At 42.0% G+C, this 18,326-nt stretch overlaps 1 protein-coding gene across 1 annotated transcript in view; it reads left to right on the top strand.

The window, feature by feature from the left end:
- Positions 1-18,326, top strand: part of MPDZ (multiple PDZ domain crumbs cell polarity complex component) — a 129,412-nt gene that overhangs the window by 19,876 nt on the left and 91,210 nt on the right. Inside the window, exons 4-9 of the mRNA XM_024211058.3 lie at positions 1,261-1,488; positions 2,627-2,766; positions 4,883-5,096; positions 8,115-8,243; positions 9,716-9,919; positions 13,477-13,591. Coding sequence (XP_024066826.1) covers positions 1,261-1,488; positions 2,627-2,766; positions 4,883-5,096; positions 8,115-8,243; positions 9,716-9,919; positions 13,477-13,591 — 1,030 coding nt within the window. The remainder of the gene's footprint in view (positions 1-1,260; positions 1,489-2,626; positions 2,767-4,882; positions 5,097-8,114; positions 8,244-9,715; positions 9,920-13,476; positions 13,592-18,326) is intronic.

The following is an 18,326-nucleotide window of genomic DNA, read 5'->3' as shown; positions in this document are numbered from 1 at the left end:
GAGTGGCACTTGCAGGTAATGTGAAAGTTTAAAGCTGAGGAAGGAGATAAGTGACGGAACAAAATAATGATTATAGAATGACAGAAATAATAGTAAGATGATTTGATAAATTTCATTACCCAGTGTAAGTACAGTAGTTAGGGCAGTGATATTGGAGTTGATAGAATAAGATTAGGGCTAAGAAAATGATTTTAAAAATACCCCCAGGAATTTTGAGATTTTCTATTGATATTTGAAACTTTGATGACAACTTTAAAGATAAAGAAGGAAAACTACAATCTATTGTTTTACCTAATTTTTTCTTTGGCATTATAGGACGTGATGCAAGCATTTTGGTCAGTGTTTGCTGTTGTAAACAGCAAATAAGTCCATAATTACTATTCACAGTGCAGGAGGGAGAGCAGGCATTCCAGAGCTTCTGTGCTTGGACAGGCAAGAGTGGGGAACAGACGGAGTCTTGACTCCCTGCCTTCAAAGCTCTAATCAGCACAGCTCTACTTGTGCATAAAAAAAAAAAGTAATCTGCTACTGGCCAAGGGCAAGCAGGGGAAGGATTGTGATCCTCTCAGTTAGTTTATTCTCTGGTCTGCTCTAGGGGCAGCACGATGCACAAGGCTTTTTCTCAGGGCAGATAGTAGAGGTATAAACCAGAGCTGAAAGATTTTCAAAGTAGTCTAGGGGATTTAGACACATCATCCGTTAGTTTTAAATTAAATCCTTGAGCTGATGGAGAGGTTAATAGAGAGTGACAATCTTACCATATGGTGACACAAAAGACCTGAACCATGAACTCTCAGTGAGACCTCTAATTCTGTCATCATCAGTGAGGTTTCTCTCCCCAAGATAAATCCAGATTTTTTTTAAAAGGGTTAAGTTGGTTTTAAAAGACTCTCTGGTATGGTGACGACAGCTCTGTTCAAAGTTGTCCTGAATTACCACAGTGCTTAGAACAGTTCTGGCTGTTACACTAAAAGGGACAAATATATTTTATACAGGGTACAGATGATGCTTGCAAACTGTTTCCATGACTTTTTACTCATATATTTTTATGGTTCACAACTTGATATCAATTAACATATTGTGTGTATGAGGAAAAAGTGTGTCATTTAAAAAAAAATCTAAGATAATTTTTGTGTTCTTTTTGTCATGGCAAGAAGATCTGTTAATCATGATGCGGTTTATCAGTAATGATTGTTTTGCCACACTGTAAGACTATGAAGACTAAGACACTGTAAGACTAATGTTGTGAATCATCTTCAGGTAAATGTTGCACCATCCATACATTCGGCTGGCGAGTTCCCACAGCTTCCCCATCATGGTGCTAGTGTGGGTTCCTTGCCACATAACGAATCCTATTTATTGGCTCAGCAGAATGGCAGCCCTGCTAATGTGCTAGAAGCATCTGTGAGATCTGTTACTCCTCAGATTAATGGGAAATCCTCCAGCTCCAGTGATGAGTTGGAGCAACTAATCAGAACTATGTCACAGGTAAGACAACATGCCTGCAAATAGTTAAATTTTCCATTGACGTATTTTATGACTTATGGTAACAACAAATAGTTGATCATTGCAATTGTTGAATGAATTCAAAATATTTTTATTGTTATCCTTCTGCTTAAAGAGAAATGAATTACAGTACAGTATTTAAAAGCAAACTCCTCCTCCCCATTTAAACTGTTTTGCTGTGTGAAACAAAATATTTCTAGCCTTTTTATTTGAGAAGCACTTGGAGTTTTAGAATAAACATGGAAATATTCTCAACAAAATAGCATTGGTACTGTGCTATTTATTATTTACTGCATGGTTAACTACACTTCTCTTAATGGAGCAATATTCTTCACAGCAAATCTGCATTTTGGTATTCCTCTCTCACCATATGTGAAGAACTGCCATTCCATATATGAAAGAGTGTGGATTATCAGAGTCTGTATCAGTTGTGTGGCTCTCTCAGTGGAATTTTGCTGTTATGGGGTGTTACAGGATTAATACAGTATATAATAGAGCCAGGAATTAGATGTGAAAGACCTATTAAGCCATCTAGTCCACCCTGTTATAGTGGGCCAAAGTCTGCCTTGACTTACAACTCCATTGACTTCAATCAGGTTGTACAAAGGGATGTTAGGTTAAAATTTGGCCAAGAAGTTCTTTCAGTGCATTTCCAGTTTACTTTTAAGAGACTCAGGGGTGAGGTTTTCCATCACTTCCCTTGAGAGATTCTTTCCCAGTCTAATAGACAATACTGTCAGGAAGTTTCTCCCGATAGCCTAAATGTTCTCTTTCTGAATTTCATTCCGTTATACCTAGTTATACTCCGTAATTACTTTTCTCCTTCAAATATTTATAGACATTTAAGGTTTCCCTTTAGTCACCACTCAGCCAAGCTATATGCATCTAGCTCTTTTCAGCCTTTTCCTCCAGGCTATAACAACTTTGTTGCTCTATATGGCCCAGAGATACCAGAACTGGATGCAGCATTCCATGGTTTTGGTGTATGTTCTAATAAGTTATTCATTTATTGGTTTGAGCGAAGTCTACTCCGGTTGTAAGAGTTTGTTAAAATGGTTCATTAATGCTGCTTTTGAGTATATTTAACATTTGTACCTTTTTGTTTATTTTGCTTGAACAGGGTCGCCTCGTCGAGACCTTAGAGCTGGTTAAACCTCCAAGTGGTGGGCTGGGCTTTAGTGTTGTGGGATTGAAGAGTGAAAACAGAGGGGAACTGGGGATATTTGTGCAGGAGATCCAAGAAGGAAGCGTGGCATATAGGTGAGATCATTGGTACTGAATAATTACATCATAATGTAACTTAGTCATTGGTGTCCTTGTTTGTGCTTGTCATTATTCACGGTATCGCCACACATTCTCTCTTACTCTTAGGCCCAAGACATTTAAAGTCTGCTTTTCAGTTGAGAATTAAAATTTACATTAATAAAGTTTTAGTCATAAATGTAATCCTAGTATCATATTATTGCATTGGATTAGATCTATATATAATCACTGATGTAGTATTTTTAAAATTTATTCTACCAGATGAAAGAGTTGATTCTGATCTCAGTACCCTGGTACAAGTCCTGTTTATGTTACTGGGGAGTATTGTATACTTTTGAAGATCGAATAGTCCCCTCAGTTCTTAAAAAATAGTTTCAAAGATGTATGTTTGAGCCAACTGTTTTTGGCCAAGATTCTGATACGCTTACTTTAAATAGTAATGTACTGTAGGAGTATCCCCAGTGGAGTTACCAGTGCTGTTTGCAGAGTGCTGTAGAGCAACAGTAAGGGGACCAGAATGCCTTTACAAACAGTGCTTAACCTAATATGTTTACACTTTAAAAAAAATTGAATTAAACAAGTATAGCCAGAAAATGTTACTTGGAACTCACCAATAATGATTGTTTGTGAAAATATCCTTTACACCTTAATCTTGATCCCACAAGCCAGGCTTGAACAAAGAACTTTTGGGTTTAGGAGCTAAATAGGAAAGCCCCTAGTCCTAGAGACTATTAGGAGGTGTAGGAGAATTGGCCCACTGTGCTTTCCCCCTCCAGCCCCTGATTGTTTGTTACCCAATGGATTTGCACTGTGCATGAACCCACTGGCTGTGCCCCTGCCTAAGTTTACCTCTCGGTGGCCATGGGAAGTCCCTGTGGATATCCTCTGTTATATGCAGCAGTTCCCTGCATGGGATCTCCCTGCTCACCTCTCTGGGCAACAGATTAGTATTTAAACTGCTTTTGGTCTCAACGCAGCCATTCAAGTGAGTGCAGTGTACGGGCCCTAGAGTTAAATTCAGCAACATATCGTTTGCTGTTCATCGCAGCAATCTTTTCTAGACTGTTTAAGGCCCACCTTCAAATTCCTTTTCCATGCAAGTGGTCTGTGTTGCCCTATTCAAATGGATAAGCTGAAACATGTTTTTATTGAATCAACTCCTTATTGATTTTATGAAGCGAAAACAAGTACTATGTCAGTTCTAGGGTCACTTTAGTGGGGTACAGAACTGTTCAACTGTAAATTAGAGAGTCCCTGAAGCAATAAATCTTACAGAGGATTTCAGTTCCCCGCAAAATATTCTGGATTGGGGCTAGAGGACATTTCTTCTTGGTCACTTCTAAGTACTTTGGCCCCTTTTCCAGGCCAGGCAACCAAAGAAGTATGTGATATGGAGAAACCAATTTTCGACTTTGATTTTCACAGAGCATTGTCATGTATATATTTTGAAAAAGAGCCTTTGCTTGTTTGAATCTTTCTGAAGCAATAAAGCTTAAGAGTAACTCATCTGTAGATTTCATACACATTCTTTTGAAGTAGGTCTGGGAAAGGGCTCAATGTGTGACTGTACATCAGTACTTCCTTTGCCACAAAATGATTTATTTTATAATTTATGTAGGTGTTTCATTTAAAAGGGATCTGTTTTATCATACATTCTCTCCCTCTTGCTGAAAAGAAAATTGGTTTTTCCTGGGATCTTGATGAAAGTATGTTCCACTACATGGTTTGATGAATATTCAGAACTTGCACACTGAACAAAGTAGAGCACTTGGTCTGTTAAGCAAGCTCAACGTCAAGAATAAACATAAGTTCCCAGGCTATGGTTGGGAGCAACTCAATCTAATATGCTTAGTCTCGGATGGGGGTACAAGGGAGAAGGGAGCTAGCTAGGGGGTAGCAGCCAGGAGACAGTGGCAGTGGGATTAGCTTCAAAGGGAGCTGATCTCCCGAGTTCCACAATAGCACCTTGTAGCAAAACTGCAGGGAAAGATTAAGAAGTGGGGAAAATAGAAAACAGGATAAAAAATACTGGAAAATTGTCAAAATACTATGTCTGTAGCAACATTTTTTTTTTCTTGTGGGGTTTTTTGTTTTGTTTATACATTTGTGACAGAGATGGAAGGCTGAAGGAAGCAGATCAAATCCTTGCTATTAATGGACAAGCCCTTGATCAGACAATTACACATCAACAGGCTATCAGCATCCTGCAGAAGGCAAAAGATAATGTCCAACTAGTTGTGGCCAGGGGTTCCTTGCCTCAGCTGATCAGTCCTGTAGTTTCTCGATCTCCATCTGCTGCTAGCACAGTCTCTGCCCATTCCAACCCGGTGAGTACCTCCCAAATGTAAGGGCAGTGTCTATGTTTTCAATTTCAGGTGCATATAGGCTTACAATATCCAGTACTATGTAACCCATGTATTCTCCCCCCCACCCCCGCTCCTGACCTCCTTCTCCCAAAATAGGCCAGTCGGGCTTTACCTTTCCTCCTGAAAATACTGGAAACGTTTCAGGATTGTCCAGGGGGCTTTGGGGCTTGGTCATGCCCTTTCTTCCCATGTGTTAAATTCTCTGTCTTCAAAGAGGCAAATAGAGTACTTCTGCTTTATCCATTGCAATCCCAGCTTTTAAAGCTTTTTGGGAAGCAGCAGCAAATGGAATCTCCTCCTGTGATCTACTCCTCTCTTTTGAGGGAATAGAAACTTGTGGGGCTGTACTAGCAGCCAAGGTCATTCTCCCTGTTTATGCTCTCATTCTCTTATGGCAGAGAAGGCCAAATAGAGCATGCAGAAGGCCAAGGTGTGGGAAGGGAGGCACAGTCCAAATGTCTCAGATTGCAGGAGACATCTATCATGATTACAGGGCTATAGCTGCACCTCTGTCTCCTTTTCTGGTCTTTCTGAGTGCACCCTCTCAGGTGTCAGGTCTATACCAGGGAGGAAATACACAATTCTACAACTCTTTGACTGGGCTACAGTACCTTGTGTAACAACAGCTCTTACCCTGCAGTTCCAACTGAATATGAACTCTTCCTTTCGGCAGTGTGTGACCAGTGGTGTATGTCGTGACCAGAGACCCTTCTTAAAACCAACTATTGTTTATTTTGACAATAGGAACAAAGCATCAAGAGAGTGTTTAAAAAAAAAAATCTGCATGCATGTCTGTCTTACCCAAGGCTTACTGTCCCTCGATTGTACCCCCGGAAGGCTTAACTTTTTCAGATGTGCCCGGCAGGTACCTGTCTCTCAATCTGGTTTCCCCAAATTCACCCCTGTCTTGAAAGCGTGTTCGTTTTGAAACTTGCCACAGGTCTGTTGATCTCTTCTGTGCGTGGATGGACCTTTTCCTGTTCTGGTGTTGTCTCTTAAGCCACTTCTTAAAGCAAATGCTTTAAGGTTGTTATCTTGAGCCTGCTTGTTTTTCCTTACAGAGGACTATTAAATGAAACCATTGTATTCACATAGTGAACACCCCAATAATCAGGTCAACATACAGCATAGAGCAGTGGTTTTCAAACCTATTCTGTGACCCACGAAAGGACTGGGTCGTGTCAGCTCTGGTCAGCACCACCGACCGGGCCATTAAAAGTCCCGTCAGCGGTGCTTCCTGGCTAAGGCAGGCTAGTCCCTACCTGTTCTGACACCGCGCTGTGTCCTGGAAGTGGCCAGCAGCAGGTCTGGCTCCTAGGCGGAGGGGGCAAGGGGTTAGGAAGTTGCCTCTGCACCCCAGCTGCGCCGCTGACTGGGAGCCACCCGAGGTAAGCCTGTGCCCCAATCCCCAGCCCTGAGCCTCCCCCAATCCCCAGCCCTGAGCCCCTTCCTGCACCCCAAACCCCTCATCCCTGGCCCCACTCCAAAGCCTGAACCCCCAGCCCAGAGCCCTGACCCTTCCAGCACCCCAATCCCCTGCCACAGTCGTGAGCCCCCCCCAAACCCGGAGCCCCCTCCTGCACCCCAAACCCCTCATCCCCAGCCCCACCCAAGAGCGTGCACTCCCAGCCCAGAGCCCTGACTCCCTCCTGCACCCCAACCCCCTACCCCAACCCTCCCATACCCTGAACCCCTCATTCCCCAGCCCCACCCTGCAGCCCTCACCCCTACACCCCAAACCTCTGCCCCAGCCCTGAGCCCCTCCCACACCCCAAACCCCTCATCCCCAGCTCTGTTGGGTTGCGGGCATCAACAATTTTCTTCAACTGGTCACCAGAAAAAAAAGTTTGAAAACCACTGGCATAGAATATCCATAAATCATTACAGAACAGCTCCCACTTCCATCACAACGTCAAGCCCAGAAAGAAAACCATCAGGCAACAAATATTCCATTCTCATCATATCAACCTCAGTCTACCGGTTGTAGCCTGGGAACTTCTGCTTACCACTTAAGGGACAGTTCTGCATGTGCATAAAGCTGTTGACTTGAAGTGGAATGTGAAATGAATGATAGCTGATTATTTGGATCTACAGTGAAGAGGCTTTCGTCCTTTTCAGTGGGCTGAAAATGCCTGATGCTGTGTGATGCAATCATAATGATTTACACCACTTAAACGAATAGTACTCTTCATGTCCTAATTTCTTTGAATAGACACAGATTTTCTAACCCGTGCTACTTTCATGGTGCAAAGGGAATAGAAAGCTTGTTGAATTTTCCTTGTTGAGGTAATCTCTGGCATGGAGAACTCCTCAAGGAGAATAGAGTTGGCATAGCCAGTCATGCAGCCTCCTGGTGTAGGGGCCCGTTGGGGTTGGAGTTTGGCTAGAGTGAGCTGAGTGCTTCAGCTATTTCTATTGAGTGAATGGTCCCCTACGGAGTCATAGCCAGTGTGTGTCATTTACAGCAGCTGCCAGGCTGGTCTCATCTATGCTGGGGATGGAGTAGAACTGGCCCTCTTGCAGTCTCCCCCTCAGTTGTAGCTGAGAATTGGATCCATAGCCCCTTTTCAGTGCATGTATGTGACTTCTGGTGAGAGTGACTCATCTACATTATAGGAGACTTTGAGTCCCAATCCAGTGAGATGCTAAATGCTTCCCATAAGATATTAAGCACATTTTATTCCTTTTGACTGCATTGGGAATTGAAGGCACTCACCACCTCCCAGTATGCCTAAGAATTTGATCTGTAAACAGATTCATGGAGAGGCTACATAGTGGAGAAATTCTACTTGTTAAATGCCCACCTTCCTTTCCAGTGGGCTAATAGTAACTGATATAGAGCTGCCTTTAGTTTTTCTTTCTCCCCTCTTTTCAAAAATATGCCATAGAAATACTGTATAAGTGTCTTGTGACAAGATTTAATAGGTGTATTTTTACTTCAGTCATTTGCAAGCTTATTTACAAGTTTACTCCTTGTAGGTCCATTGGCAACATGTGGAGACCATTGAGTTGGTGAATGATGGATCAGGTTTGGGATTTGGGATAGTGGGAGGAAAGTCAACTGGAGTTATAGTTAAAACCATCCTCCCAGGAGGAGTAGCTGATCAGGTAAACTCCCCCCTAACAATTTCTTCTTTACTGTTTAGTGTGCGGTAAATTTATCATGTAAATCTGCCATAATAATGTTAAGTGACAGTTTTCTTCCTTGTAGGCTGAAAGAAAAAGATGATGCTAGTAACGTATATGGGCAAATTACCCTTATTAATGATCACGTATAGAATGTGGGATCTGCACATACAAACCCAAAAGTGGAATCTGGCCTTCAGTCACTCTCCTAAATCTATTACTTTGCACCACTCCTATTGTGTGCTGATAAGTATATCATTTCTAACTCTGAAATAAATATTACGATAGTCTTTCACCTGTACATCTAATCCAACCCAAGTTAGAAATGACCAAAGGTTATTACCATCATAGTGACCTGTGTGAGATGAGTTTGGTGATCTCGCTCCATTTCCCATAAAACCACCACCAAGGGCACCCTTTTCAGCAGTCATGGCAAAGAGCGCAAGGATTGAATGGGCTTGGAGACAGGTTGTTCCTCTGACTTGTAGTCTCTGTAGGTCAGGATTGAGGCACTAGGGGAATGTCTACACTGCAATTGGAGGTGTGATTGCAGCATATGTAGACCTACCTAGTGCAATTACCAATAGCAGTGAAACCACGGCAACGTGGACTTCAGCATCGGCTTGCCCATGATGCTGTGGCTTCACTGCTATTGGTTCTTATGTCAGCTAGATTAAAGCTAGCTTGGGTATGTATACACTTGCTGCAATCACATTTGCAGTTGTAGAATAGACATACTAAACACTGCTCTGTCTGTAGGTAGCTCGTGCTGCTGATGTCCATGCTGCATGTGTTCTGTGGGCCAACAAATGAATTCACTCCCCCAGTCTGTCAGTTTTAATACCTTTCATGGGTACTAAATTCACTTGAAACATTTTTACAGTGTAAAATAAAAGAAACAAGAAATAAATGAAGAATGTTTTTAAAACAATATAAATAACTGTGATATCACAGTAACTGAGAAATATAATTTATTTTAAAAAACATGGTTAATCCTGAGGGCCAGCTCTTAAATAAGTGGCCCAAGGTCTGTACACACACAAATACATGTTTGTGTGTGCACAAATGACAGCGCAGAAAATTACTGAAATTACAGGTGCAAATCAGGCATTAGTGGGTGTACAAGGGGATTTTGAAGACAAAATTCCCATCTTTGTATAAAATTGCTAAATGTGTAAGCCGTTTACATAATTATACACACTTTTGTACGCAGAAGTTGGTCTCCACTTCTAAAACTATTTTCCTGTACACATACAGCTGCACTTTTATCACACAAGAGCATATTCTTTTTCCTCTGCCTCACCATGAATGTATGGCATGACATTTAAAAACTAGTTGCAGAGCACACATTTTAAATTGACCAATATGATCGTTTGTGTGGGGGGAAAGGGAAAATGGCTGCTAGTGTTTTTTATGATAATTGTGACTGGTTGGCTGGTTACTTCCTTATCCAGCATGGAAGGTTATGCAGTGGAGACCACATCCTGAAAATTGGCGATACAGACCTGGCTGGAATGAGCAGTGAACAAGTGGCACAAGTTCTGAGACAGTGTGGAAATCGAGTGAAGCTGGTCATTGCAAGAGGTCCCATAGAGGAACCACCTCCACCAGCCGTCCCTCCATCAACCCCCGTACCAACTTCCATACCAGAGAAACAGGTACATATAAACAAATATCATTAAAATGTGGCAACTGTCACTCTGTTACCAGTTGGATAATATTACATTTATATCAGGGGCCAGTGTTTTAATGACCAGTAGCCATGTTTTCATCCTTTAGCTATGGAAAGCAGGATCTTACAAGCCCAGTGTGTAAGGAGCCCCATTGAAGTGAGTGGGAGTTGTATGGATGGAGTTCTTTCAGGATCCACGCTTGAAGACGTGTGTGGTGGAAATAATTTTTAAGCATCCAGGTTGACTAACCCATTAACTTGGATGTGCCCGTTAGTGGTGCTTTGGGACAGCTGAACAATCAATGTGTTGCAGCACCTCCCTGAACTTTGCAACCCTTTCTCTAGAGTGGGCCAGCTGGATCTGCAGTACTTTCCTCTGTCTGCCTCTCCGTCTCCTCCTCCTCCCCAGGCACATCTCTTCATCCCCATATTGTCATCACCATCCATCAGACAGCTCCTCACTGTGCCAGCCAGCACACAGCTGCAGCTCCTTTCCTTGGTAACCTGACACAGCTTCATGAGCTAGCCAAATGCCAGACAGTCACCCAGCTGCTACCTTTATTCCTCTTCTGATATTCTGACACTCCCTCTTTCCTCCATTGTTTTGTTTCTCTCTCTCTCCTGACTCCCCCAAAATATACCCCATCTACCAGTGCCTCCCCTCCATGATTTCTTACTTTAAAATTCAGAAAAAAATGCTGAGGGAGAAGATGTTAACATAGGGGAAAAAATGGAAAATACAGGAAAGTGAAAGCATTAGTAATCTAAGCGCAATTCATATGTCCAGTTCACTTATTCAGATGTTTCCTATCATGAGAATTATCACTTTTTCACGAAGCACAGTATAGTAGGTACGTCACAATGAGCTGTAAATTTAAAATAGGAAGCTGAAAACCTTTGTGTGTGTGCTTATAACATAGCCTAGTTCAATGCAATGAGTACCTACTCAACTTAAGTGTGGCAGTATCAGTCCCATAATGAGCACACACAAATAGCCACATGTAAATAAGTGAATGAAACAAGAGAAAACATTGTTAAACTTTTAAGACTAAAATAGATCTTATTTATACCCCATAATAAATTTCTCATTTCAGCTTTTCTTACTATTTCTAGGAATGTCTACTGATGTCAATTAATTTAAAACACTTCTTTAAATTAGATAGACCACTTTGAGAAAACTCCTTTTACCTGTCTTAAAAAACAAAACAAAACAAAAACAATTTCCCCTCGATAACTGATTTTATACCCGTAGCTATTTCATGTTACAGAAAGAGGATAGAATAGGCAGATAACTTCACCCCTCCTGTTATATTATAGGCTGGGTTCTACATGCCCATTAGGTGGTCTTGAAACAGTTTGAGAGGAGATTACTATTTGCAGAGTGCCCAAAGGTTGGGGAGGGGGTAGGTGGGGGAGGAAGAGAAGTTAGCTCTTCTGACCCTTGTTTGCAAATCAGAATTGTCCCCCTTTTTAAAAGGGAAATGTCTCAATTCAGAGCATTTCAACAGAAGTTTCTTTGCAGGAAACATCAAATAGAGGAGTCAGTAACCACCCTGCATATATTATTTAGCTGTAAAACAGTACTTTTTAGAAAAGCAGCTGATTCTCATGACTTCATGTATCAGAACATCTAGATTTATGCTGTTCTGGCTGTTACATGATGTGAAATGCTGGTATTGGAGATTGCAATCATGAGGATGATATTATCCAGTGCTTCCATTACTACTACGGAAATAATGCCAAAACCTCACTTTTATTTTTTAGCTCCCTCTTCCCCCCTGTGGTTTTTTTTGTTTTGTTTTGTTTTTCTCCCCACCACCTTGTCCCTAGCAGGAGGTGTGTTGTGTTTGGGCAGCTGCCCTACGTTTGCACAAAATCTTCCTTGTTGAATATAGACCAGGGGTCGGCAACCTTTCAGAAGTGGTGTGCCGAGTCTTCATTTATTCACTCTAATTTAAGGTTTCGCGTGCCAGTTATACATTTTAACGTTTTTAGAAGGTCTCTTTTTATAAATCTATAATATATAACTAAACTATTGTTGTATGTAAAGTAAATAAGGTCTTTAAAATGTTTAAGAAGCTTCATTTAAAATTAAATTAAAATGTAGAGCCCCCCCGGACCGGTGGCCAGGACCCAGGCAGTGTGACTGCCACTGAAAATCAGCTTGCCTGCCGCCTTTGGCATGCGTGCCATAGGTTGCCTACCCCTGATATAGAAACTCAGTTAATGATGCCGAAAGCTGCAGTAACTTATGTGTGGACATTTACCACCAATGTTTTGGAGAATGTCGCTGATGCAGCTCCCCCTCAGGCATCCGTGGCTCACTCTTCAATGCAGGATGGGAGGATGGGCCTTAACCGGGTGATGCTTCAGCAGAGGGGCTTCTACAGGACATTAAAAATACAGGGATGATGCCGTGAAACTGGCATCCCTCTTCATGATTCTCAGGAGAGATTAGTACTTCTGGAAACTAATCAGCTAACGGAAATGGAAGGAATTATTGGGCTCTAAACATGGATTGTTATAATTTATGTGCTGTCCAAATAACCCTGTAATATGAAGGAGGAGGGTTTAGAGCTGCAGAATTAGATGCTTTGCTTGTGCTTGACTGTATTTTTGGATGGAGTTATTCAGATAAAGAGATGGGTCAGATCTTCAGCTGGTGTATATCAGCATAGCTCTATCGACTACAGTGGAGTTACGCTGATTTACCCAAGCTGGTAATCTGGCCACTGAACATTTATTTTAAACACTAGAAAAAAGACAGTTCTGTGATGCCTCAAAGTGAAGTTTTCCAAGTTTTTTTTTAATAAGATATTTATTATTGACGTGGGCATTTAATGTGCATTCTCCTGTTGTAATCAAAGCACTTCCGTTAGCAATAAATAAATGAATTAATTACCAACAGCCTTTTCTGTCACAGAAGTTCAGAGGACTATAGTGGGTGTTAGTGGTGATTGTCATCATTTAAATAGCTGGAAGTATAATTGCCACCTTCTAAAATAGAAATTTCAAGTCTTGCTAAAAACAGGAAACATAATTGTTTCACTGGAAATAGATTCCATTATGTTTTAAACTTGGCATGTATAAGAAAAAAATAACTAAATTTACTGGCCATTTATTTGAAAAATTACGAGTTTTAAAAAACCTTTTTGTTTGTGGTTATTTTAAATTTAGAACAAGCCTTTGTGATCTGTTTAAAGCTGAGATTAAAGGAATCTCAGAACTGTATGCATCCTGTATTTAAGCATGTATTGTGCAAGACATATATTGCTCAGCTTATTAGAGCTTCATCTATCATTTATTTGTGTGTGTGTGTGTGTGTGTGTGTGTGCACGCGCGCGCTGAGAAGTGTCAGGATTCCAGTAACATTCTGGTGAGGAATGTTGTCTGTGTACAATATGGCTGTCTGTCTGAATATCAGGGTTGGAGCAGAAGAAAAGTTGCTACTTTCTCTTTGACATTTGTCTCTAATGTTTGACTTCATGGAATGCAACTTCTTTTTTAAAAAAGGTTTCCTTTTTCATTACACTCTCTTGTTAGGCAGAGACTTCTTTTGATATTGATGAAGATGGAGAGAAATTTGATGTAGAGCTCACTAAAAACCTCCAAGGATTAGGAATAACTATTGCTGGTTACATTGGAGACAAAACCTCAGGTAATGTTAAAATAAATTCCTGAAGTTTGCTTTTATATTGCTGCAGCCTACAATAGCCTGTATGCATTTCTAATTTGATTTAGACATTTTGGTACATAAAGGGAAAAAAGCTTAATTTAAAAAAAAAAAACTTGTTAAGGATTATTTTAGGAGTTGTAACTTCAGATAGAATAGGCTAGGATCAATCAGTCTTTCATCATGAAATTCTGTTTTAAGATTTTGTAACAGTCTTGAAAATCACTCTTGGCTGAACCTTGACATGCATTTTTGAAAAACATTTCTAAAAATTGATACAGCCATTTTAAGGTATATGACTATTTTTTTTAAAAAAATTGTATTTTAAAGGGAATTTTGGAGAGAGTAAATTTCAGGACTTGTATTTGCAGAATTGCAGTCAGTTCTAGCTGATGTTATTTTTAAATCAGTGAACCAAATTCTGCTTTGTTTACATCAGTATAGATGTCCACTATCTCCATTGATTTCAATTAGGTTATTTCAAACTTGCACTGGTGCAACTCAAAGCAGAATCTGGCCCACTGAGTTTTTTTGGAAAAAATGTAACGTGCACATATAGTAATTTATTTTTCTAATAATTTCAACTACATTTTTGAGAGAACTGATTTAGAAATGTATCATGCATCTATATGAGGCAAATTGATGCAGTACTCTTATTAAAACACATTAATAGATTGCCCCATAATGATTTTCAAATAGCTGCTGCTGTGTTTTCTGTCCTGGTATATATTGAGAAAAACATAAAGAAATAGCATTTTGATAATATGAAACATTTGTTAGTACAGTAATCACTATCATCATCCCTTTTGAGGGTTCTGAGTAGTAATGCAAACATCTTGACTAAATCTTACTAGTCCACTGACCTGTCAGATCAAAAGAAGCCTCAATTGCCATAGCAAGGAAGGAGCACAATTTATGTATTCCCCTTCTCCTAGCACCACCTACTATCACCTGGAAAAATACAAATTAAATTTCAAGTGTAGAACATGTTGTGGGTCTGATATCTGACTCACAAAAGTGAGGATGTATGTCTGAAATGTTGCTAATTGAATTGCTCCATTGCACCTTGGTATATTAGGAAATCTTACTGCCTAAGGGAATGGCTGGTAAACTTACTTATTCCTCCAACCAAAAACCTTTGTTAAAGAATAGCCGTGGTTGCACAGAAGCACCAACACACCTTTAAAAAGTTGGGAGATCACTATCTGAGTCCTTGTCTAGCCCTTGCAAGCTACAACTGCATTTTCCTTGTGGAGCTAACGGGCTCCTTTATCATTGCATGGTATTTTGAGGCAGCAGCACTTGGGAGACTTTTAGCAGTGTTGCCCTAGTACAAAGGCACTCAGGTTCCCCCCTCCCCCAATCCCAGACCTTCTGCAAAGCTGTGGACTGTTCTAAAACATATAACCCAATGAAAAACCCTCTTTCCTCTCTCTCTCTCTATATCCATGTTTAATACTCCAGCTCCCACAAAAACTGTAATCAACTCCTTATTCCTCCCCAAGGCCTGCTCTTTCTTCCTACCCCCATGTTCCTGCTCACCATCCCATGTCCCTACTTGCCTGCCAGTTATCCCTCAGAGCATACTCTCTATAACCTCACTGGCCTTCCTGGCTCCTATGTTCTCTGTGAAGAGTGGAGCAGGTGACTAAGGGAGACAGGATGGCAGCATTGGAGAATAGAAGCAGATGACAGATTGTGTGTGAGAGTGAGTGAGTGAGTGAGTGAGGTGTTTGGAGTTGATGGAGACTGTTTTCATTTAGATAGTGAACCCAAAGAATTATTGAGAAAAGCAGGGCCCACTTTTTAAAAGGGAGCATTTTTATATGCTCCTCTGCAAAATGCAGTAAGTGTTTTGCTAAAATGACAATTTAGGAAATTCATTTATCTTCTGGTTTTAGTCTACAAATTTGGAGATTATAATTTTCAATCATGAAAGTGAAACACGTGTATTGTAGTCCTGCTTTGTGTGTAGGGTTGCTAACTTTCTAATTCCAGAAAACCGAATGCCTTTGGCCCGCCCACTGCTCCGCCTGTTTACCGAGGCCCCGCCCCCTTCTCACTCCATCCCCGCTCCTTCCGTCGCTTGCTCTCCCCCACCCTCTCTCACCTGCTCATTTTCACTGCAAGGCCCAAAGAGGCATATTTATTGTTTTGACAAATGTATTATGCTAAGTTCAGGTTTTATTTGTTACAGAATGCTAGAGCTGGCAGCAAGATAGTCAAAAAGGGTAATTTAAAAAAAAATGAAATTTCACAAAAGTTTTCATGATTCTTTCCTTCCCCTCTTCCCATTTTTCGTAACCAGCTCCATGTCTTTTGTTCACTAAAGTTATTGTAATTTTATGTGTGGAATTAGGACCACACATTATCACAGCTGCAATGGGCCCATTAAAGGCCCACTCCTGAAGTTCAAATACAAATCCATAGAGCACAACCACAGAAATGCACACCTGTCCAGATACCTATATAAACAAATCTGCAAAAACTGACTCCCACACCTACATGTATTCTTGTGTACACATCTAGCATGCACTAACACGTATACTTCCACATTATTTATTATTACAATTGTTGTTTAGTGCCTACAGGCCCAACTAAGATCAGGGCTCCAGGGTGGTAGTTGCTGGACATACACATAAAAAGAGAGAGTCTGCAACAAAGAGTTTGTAATGTAGCTAGACAAAGGTGGGGAGAAATGTCTGATACATCGGCTCTTCTGCAGTTACTAGTCAACAACATTCACTTTTAAAGAAATAATACATTCCTTTTAGAGTTCCCTTCTCTTTTAAAAACTTGTTATGAAATGAATACACACACATTTTATGTCATAAATTTTTTTGTGCGCAAGCCAGCAAAAGGAATAAAAGTCAAAGAGTTAGGCTGCAAATTTTATTCACACAGGTATACACACATGTGGTAATACACGCACCTCCCTACACAAAGACACACAGTCTCTTACACACATACAATGCATGCATGCACACACTTGCCTACACAGAGACACTTTTTCATACACTTTTCCAGGGGTGCCTAAATCACCCACCTGGGAAGGGAGGAGGGTGGGCTGGAGGGGAAAAGATGGGCTGTGTGTGTGGAGGAGAGAGGATGGGGAGGGAAAGCGGCCAAGGACGAGAGCAGGTTGGGGATGAGAGGGGGCAGTGAAGGAGAGAGGAGGGGACCTGGGGGGTATGTGGGGTGGATGGGGATGCAGGGAGAAGGAGAAGGCTACAGGTGCATGAGGATGTGGGGGTCATAGGGACATAATGGGAGTGCAGCAGTGTATGGAGGTGAATGGAGCGCAGGGCTGTGGGGGGTGGGGGACATGGGGTGGCGGCTCTGGGAGGTGGAGAGGATGGGTGGGAGAGTGCTGTAAAGGGTACAGGCCTGGGATGGGTAGGTGTGTGGGGGTAGGACAGGATGGGATGGGGGAGGGATGCAGTGAGGGGGATGGAGGTGCAGGGGGTGGGACGGGGAGGGATGCAGCGAGGGGGATAGTGGTGCGGGGGGTGTTGGGATGGGGCAGGATGCAGCGAGGGGGATGGAGGTGCAGAGGGTGGGACGGGGAGGGATGCAGCGAGGGGGATGGGGGTGCGGCTCCATTCCCAGCACTCGGAGACTGGGATACACATACCTGGAACTCCTGGTGCTGGCAATGGGGCGACAGACAGACCATGGTGCGCCGCAGGGCACGTACTGCAACTTGAGCCCAGCCACACGAGGAGCGTGAGGAGAAAAGGGCCAGGCAGCAGCGGGAGAGGCGTGCGCCACGCGACCCCTCAATAGCTGCCTGCTGAGCACTTGCGAGTTGCGTTCGCACTAGTTCCTCCCCTGCCCTGACCCAGCCAATGGAAGCTGTGGCTGCGGGTAGGGGGTGGGGCAGCACATGGACCATCCTGGCCACCCCTAGGGCTAGGGCTAGGAGCCGGACATACCGGCTGCTTCCCAACCTGGGAGCCACGTGGCACAGTGGCTAGCAAGTCACTCTATTTGTGTGCAGTGCCCTGTGCTATCTGTTGTCATTTAAGTCTTTTGGGGGTGGGTTAAGACATGAATTCCAGCTATGCCAAGACAGATTAAAAGTAGAGCTGGTTGACATTTTTTTGATGGAACAGTTTTCCATTGGAAAACACTGATTAGAGGGAATAGAAACCATTCCAAAGGAATGTGTCAATTCCATTGGAACTTTTGGGAGAAACCAGACCTGCAGGCAGGCTGTCCAGCTCTCTGGGCTGCTCAGCTGGCTTCCCAGACAGGCAGCTCCCCATCTCCTTGAGCAGCGGGCGGCTTGGACTCCCAGGCTCTGCAGCTCCTTGATAGCTCCGTCTGCAGTTCCTGTGGCTCACTGGGTCCTCTGGCTCCATGGCTCATTGGGCTCCTCAGCTCAGTGGAGCCAGGACTGGAAATTTCTGAAAAACTTTGGTTTGCTCCTTCTGAAACAGAATTTTTTGAAAATGTTCCTCCTACAGAAAATTTTGCATATCTGACTTTTCATTCCAAATTTGGAATGAAATATTTTTTTGCAAATGCAAAATTTTCTTTGGGATGGAAACTCCTCTTTTTGTCCAGTTCTAGTTACAGTGCTGTCCTAATTTACAAAGGCAGTTTTTTCAATCTGTAAGTTCTTCCCTCTGGAAAGGGAAAGCCAAGCACATATTTGTTCATTCAGACATTTTAAAATATAATAGAAAAGGAACCATGTTGCTTTGTCATATTTACA

This window comes from Terrapene carolina, unplaced genomic scaffold, assembly GCF_002925995.2.
Source record: "Terrapene carolina triunguis isolate 2854851 unplaced genomic scaffold, T_m_triunguis-2.0 Scaffold113, whole genome shotgun sequence".
Classification (NCBI taxonomy): Eukaryota; Metazoa; Chordata; order Testudines; family Emydidae; genus Terrapene; species Terrapene triunguis.
This window is presented reverse-complemented; position numbering and strand designations above follow the sequence as displayed.